General features: G+C 43.2%; 1 protein-coding gene across 1 annotated transcript in view; it reads left to right on the forward strand.

Moving 5' to 3' along the window:
* The window catches only part of YIPF4 (Yip1 domain family member 4), a 29,302-nt gene extending 24,151 nt beyond the window's left edge, over nucleotides 1-5,151 (forward strand). The window contains exons 5-6 of the mRNA XM_055122421.1: nucleotides 1,577-1,690; nucleotides 4,067-5,151. Coding sequence (XP_054978396.1) covers nucleotides 1,577-1,690; nucleotides 4,067-4,204 — 252 coding nt within the window. The 3' untranslated portion in view covers nucleotides 4,205-5,151. The remainder of the gene's footprint in view (nucleotides 1-1,576; nucleotides 1,691-4,066) is intronic.
* Nucleotides 5,152-6,000: the final 849 nt, after the last annotated feature.

Consider the following 6,000-nt stretch of genomic DNA (forward strand, 5'->3'; position numbering starts at 1 on the left):
TGGTCATTCCTCAAAAACCTAGGAATTGATCTTCCAGTTGACCTAGCAGTTCCATTCCTGGGACTGTAACCCAAGGGCCCAAACACAGTGCAGGAAAGCCATCTGCACTCCTTAGTCCAGTGTAGCACGGAGTCAAAATCTGGAAGTGACTCAGGTGTTCAGGAGCAGGTTACTGGAGAGAGAAACTGTGGTACATACACAGTGAAATACTACGTGGCTGTAAGAAAAGATGAAGTCTGAGATATTTTGCTACTGTGTGGATGGATCTGGAGTGTTTCATCCTAAGTGAAGTCGGTGGGAGAGAGACAAGAGTGATCTTTGTAGGAGAAACTCACTGGGGAATATTAGGTGCCCAGAGGGTATTGAAATAAAGAGCAGAACTGTGTTCCGTAGGACGCTTGCCGCTGTGTAGGTTGTGGGGACCAGTTAGGGAAGGGAATACTAGGACATCGGGGAGGGAAAAAGTGTCTGTCACAGAGGCAGGCTGTGGGGCGGGGGTGGGGGCGGGGGTACGGGAGGGAAACTGGGGCATTGGAAGGAGTGGACACTGGCTGCAGGGATTGATGCTCAACAGTGTCTCCTGAAACCTAATAATAAACAACTTTGGAACTAAATTCATATGATCCAGTAAAAAAAAAAAAATCTCCCCACTGGAGAGGTGAGGTAACTTACAACATAAGTTCATGGAAACTTACCTGTTGGTAAGTGCAGGGCAAGAGGGATGAGTTCAGGTATCCTCAGCTGCCCGGATCCCTGAGCATAGGGCCAGGAGTAACCCTGGGCATCACAGGGCTTCCCAAAAACGAGAACAAAACCAAACCGTGGAGGATGTTGAGCATTTCGCTGGTGGTGGGGTGCAGTAACATCTGTGCCCATAGTGCTGACACTGCTGGAGTCACATCACTTAAACGGTAATAAACTACACTCGTCCAAAAGGAGGTAAGAGAAAGCCTTTCTTAGGAGCAGTTTTAGGAATAAAGAATGCAGGAAAAGAAAAAAGTGTCTGCCCCAAGAGGCAGGCTGGGGGAGTGGGAGGGAAAGCGAGGATTTTGGTGGAAGGGACACTGCTGAAGAGATTGGTGTTGGAACATTGTACACCTGAAACCAATCATGAATAACTTTGTAGCATTTTAATTCAAGGTAATTCAATTTAAAAAGTTCAAATAAATATAGTGGATGGGAAGGCTGGGGCACAGCGGTAGGGCATTTGCCTTGCACGTGGCCGACCCGGGTTGATTCTTCCACCCCTCTCAGAGAGCCCGGCGAGCTACCAAGAGTATCCCACCTGCACGGCGGAGCCTGGCAAGCTACCTGTGGCGTATTGGATATGCCAAAGACAGTAACAGCAAGTCTCACAGTGGAGATGTTACTGGTGCCCGCTCAAGCAAATCGATGAGCAAGGGATGACAGTGACAGTGGTGGATGGGATACTTTATGATTTCTTGATTATCATGTATATGAGAGGTCAGAAAACTATATTATTTCTAACAGTGATTAAAATTAGTCTTCTGTGATATTAATTTAAAACTAATCAATTAATTCCATTATACTAATTTAAAACTTTTAAAATTCACAGGTTGCATACGGCCAGGTTCTTGGAGTTATAGGATATTCATTACTTCCTCTCATTGTAATAGCCCCGATACTTCTGGTGGTTGGATCTTTCGAAGTGGTATCTACCCTTATAAAGGTAAGGAGTATATTCATAGGAGGTAGCTTATTGTTTTCCATAGCAAATGCATACTGTTTCTCTGGCAAAGAATATTGCAATCTGTAGCTGTTTATCAGGAATTGGTAATATTTGGAACAGTGACCTTACCGATTTCACCAAATGAATTTCTTTTTTTACCTTTTACTTGTCAGAAATTTTATATCAGGGGTGGAATAAAAGAAAAAAAGAGCAGATCGGGCCTTAGGTTATTAGTCTCATGGGATTTCTATTGTTTTCCGTATAATAAGTACAATAGAAAATAGGGCCATTTCAGAAACATTTCCAGGGCTGGAGAGATAGCACAGCGGGTAGGGCGTTTGCCTTGCACGCGGCCGACCCGGGTTCAAATCCCAGCATCCCATATGGTCCCCTGAGCACGGCCAGGGGTAATTCCTGAGTGCAGAGCCAGGAGTAACCCCTGTGCATCGCCAGGTGTGACCCAAAAAGCAAAAAAAAAAAAAAAAAAAAAAAAAAAGAAACATTTCCAATCACTTTACAAATACACTTTTTTCTTTTTTTTTTGGTATGAGAATGTTATGCTTTCTTTTTTATCTCTGTACCTGTGATTCTCAGTTGGGGCAGTTTTGCCTCCCGGAACGTGTGGTAATGTCTGAGTACATTTTTCTCTGTCATAAATGGGCATGAAGATGGAATGTTTTCTGGAGGTAGAGGGCAGGGAATGTGCTAAACATCCATTTGTGTGTAAATAGCTTCTCACAGCAAGGAATTACCCAGCCCCGCAGTGCCCGCCCGAGGTTGCGGAGCCCTTTCTGTGCCAAGTCTGTCTCTGCCAGAGATTACCTGGTAGCTGTCTGAAGCTTTGCCTTTCATTTTATTCTAGAAAATACCCTTAATGGCATCGTCAACAAATGCTGCCTAAAGTTAGAGTGGAGATCATATGAAAGGTAGATCGTATATTAGAATCACGGGCAGGGAGATGGCCCAGCTGGCACGGCGCTTGCCTTGCATGTGCCGACCCCGGTCAGTCACTGTCACCCCATATGGCTCCCTCAGCACCACTGGGTGTGACCCCCAAAGCAAAAAATAGAAAGCGAAATTCTAACGCGGCTCGAGAGAGTACAGTGGGCAAGGTGCAGCTGACTGGGCTCAGCCCCTGACCCTCTTCTCTCCTGAGCGCTGCAGGAGTGATTCCTGAGCACAGAGCCAGGCATATGTGCTGAGCACTGCTGAGTGTAGCCCCCAAACCAAAACAAAATAAGTTACAGTGTATTTTATTTTATTCTTGAATGAAAGTTATGTTTTGAGCCAGTGGTATAATGTTCAACAATAAAACACACCCCTTACATGTATGGGTCCATCGTTTCCATCACCAGCACCAAAAATAAGTAATTTTTTTCCTTCTTTGACTTAATCCTGTATTTGTACCTATTTCTAGGAAAATGCTGTGATACTTTGTAAATACTATGTACAACTTTCACTTAAAGTAGTTTCCTACTAATTTGAGTCAGTAAGAGAAAAAAATTGTGCTTTGGAGAATCGTACTTCTTTCGGCAGTGTGGCCAGTGATAGTTTCCCCCAAGGCTTCCTGATCTTAAATCCCAGGCAGTTGTTAAAAAGGATTGGTGAGGGGCTGGAGCGATAGCACAGCGGGTAGGGCGTTTGCCTTGCACGCGGCCGACCCGGATTCGAATCCCAGCATCCCATATGGTCCCCTGGCCATGCTCAGGAGTAACCCCTGTGCATCGCCAGGTGTGACCCAAAAAGCAAAAAAAAAAAAAAAAAAAAATTTAAAAAAAAAAAAAAAGGATTGGTGAGTAGAGCTGGAGCCACCGTGCAGCAGGCTGGCACTGGCTTTGCATTCTGTGGGCCAGTGATCAGATCCCTGGCACCACCTGTGGTCCCCCAGGCACTGCCAGGAGGGGTCGATGAGCGCAGAGCCAGGAGGCAGTTCTGAGCACAGCCCCAAAACTAACACACAGAAGCCAAATTTGAACACAGTGAAACCAGACCCTTCCCTTAGAGATGCTTACACAGCTGGAGTGAATCCTGGAATTCTCTTTTTAACGCACACCCAAGCGATTCTGTTGAACAAGCTCGATAGCAAAAGACCCTTGCCCAGAAATCCAGAGCCACCAAGGGAGAGAAGTTACTGTTGTCGCAGTCAGTAGGCAGGGTTAGTAGATCCAGGGACGCTTCACGTGCAAGAGCCGGGGCTCCATCCCAGCCCCCGGCCCGGAGGAAGGTCCTCCCAGAACCTGGCAAGCCTGAGCACCCTGGGTGTGACCCAGAAAACCCCAAAGAAAGTAAAGGAACAAAGGCCTGTGATTGTTGTTTTTCTGCTTGACGTGAATTGCTTTTCTCACCACTGCCTTCTGTGTCTTTGTGTCTTCAAAGCTGTTCGGTGTGTTCTGGGCCGCCTACAGTGCTGCTTCCTTGTTAGTGGGTGAAGAATTCAAGACCAAAAAGCCTCTCCTGATCTATCCAATCTTTTTATTGTACATTTATTTTTTGTCCTTATATACCGGGGTATGATCAACTTCATACGTGAGTAGAAAAAGACAGTGTCATGTGGGTAGGCTGGGAATTCTGCTGAGGGGGATCGAGGAAATCAAAATCGTTGCTGGTTAAATTGACATGTCACGGATGTAAAAGCAAGTTTAAGGTCTTTTTAAACAACACTTTTTGTATTTAATTAAACAATTGCTGTTGTCTGGAGTTTTTTGGTCAGAATTCTAAATTCTGTTTGATTTTTCATATTCTAGTGAATAAAATATAAAAGACTTGTGTTTTTAAGATTGTGTCAATATTCACCTAAAAACTTGTGCCAAAAGCACCTGCTGTAGTAATTAGATTTAACTTGAGGGTTATAAAGAACATCTTAATAATCTAAAAGTGCAATTTTTTTCCTCAAAGGGTTTTCTCCTGCATTGCAGATCCTGTAGATATATATTTATATTTATACAAAATATATTTATGAAATAATTCTTATTCACAAAATATATTTCTGGATAGCCTAAAAATTAAGATATTTTAGATCTGATGCTTAAACTTTCTTTAATTTGGCCATTAATCTTTTTATTTGTAAATTTAAATTTGTTTTTTAAATTGTATATAATTTTTAAAATCTCATACATGCTTCAAAATATCCTTGTTGAGAATTCTTAACTAAAACTAATTTTAAAATTTACTGATGTAGACTTGATTTGTTTGAGTGTGCTTTTTAAAAACTATTTTGAATGTCTAAAAATCTGATTAGAGTTTCTGTTTATCTTTCTGACCAAAGGAGCAAGAGGTATAATAGCTATGGCTTTCACTAAAATTGTCAAATGTGGTCAACTGGTAATATTTATAGCATCAGTAAATATTTTTGAGTGGTACTCCCTAAATTATAAAAGTTGCTGGAAAAGAGACCTCTAAAAATCTTGTGGTCCTGAACAATGTTAAATGAACTAGAAAAAATAAAATGGTTCCCAGCCGTGTGTTTTGTTTTATAACAACTTGTCCTGTATTACTTGATATTGTAAGAAGTAGTAAGTGCTCTTTAGCAGATGTACAGTATCCACTAAGAGAGATATTAAAATTTCTAATGACTATTTGTTGCAAACAAGTTCAGACTCTAGATTTACCTCTAGTATTACTTTGTAAAATAAATAAATAAAATATGTCCATAAAATTGTGCCTGCAGGAAAGGTAGCTCAGTGACTGACTGACTTCTTGCCTTGCACGCCTGAGGCCCTGGGTGTAGTCCCCACCCACAAAACAGAACCAGGAATGCCCGTTATCTGTTAGCAGATGACTGCAGTGTTTGGCTCTGTCTGATCCGGAAGTGTGACTTGATGGCCTCCTTTTCCTGGGGATCCCCTTAGCGGCTTCATCAGGAAGCATGAATCAGCGACAGGCGAGGCATGAGGCCCGTCTGTCCCCCTCCTCTCCATACAAGCTCTACGAGTGTGAACTACCTTTAAGTAAGATAATTTGGGAAATTACATTTATTTTTTTTTCTTAAACAGAAGCACCCACAATAATAGAACATCTGGAAACTAAAATAATACGTGATAGTAAGGAAGGATCTAGAGCAGAGATTCCTCAATGGTCCTCTTTCCAGATAAAAAATTCAGCCCCACTTTGGAAATCTGCCTTCAAGGAGGCCAGCAGCGCCTCCTCAGGTGCCGGCGTGATGGTGCGGCGCGTACGCAGGGCTTGGCCTGGTGCTGGGCTGACCCTGGCTCCACATGTGGTTGGCTGAGCACTGCCGGCTTTGGCCCCCAAACAGCAAAGAAACAGGGCTCCCCAGTGACATCTGACACCGCCACCCTGGTCATTCCAGG

The sequence above is a fragment of the Sorex araneus genome, chromosome X (assembly GCF_027595985.1).
Source record: "Sorex araneus isolate mSorAra2 chromosome X, mSorAra2.pri, whole genome shotgun sequence".
In the NCBI taxonomy this organism is placed as follows: Eukaryota; Metazoa; Chordata; class Mammalia; order Eulipotyphla; family Soricidae; genus Sorex; species Sorex araneus.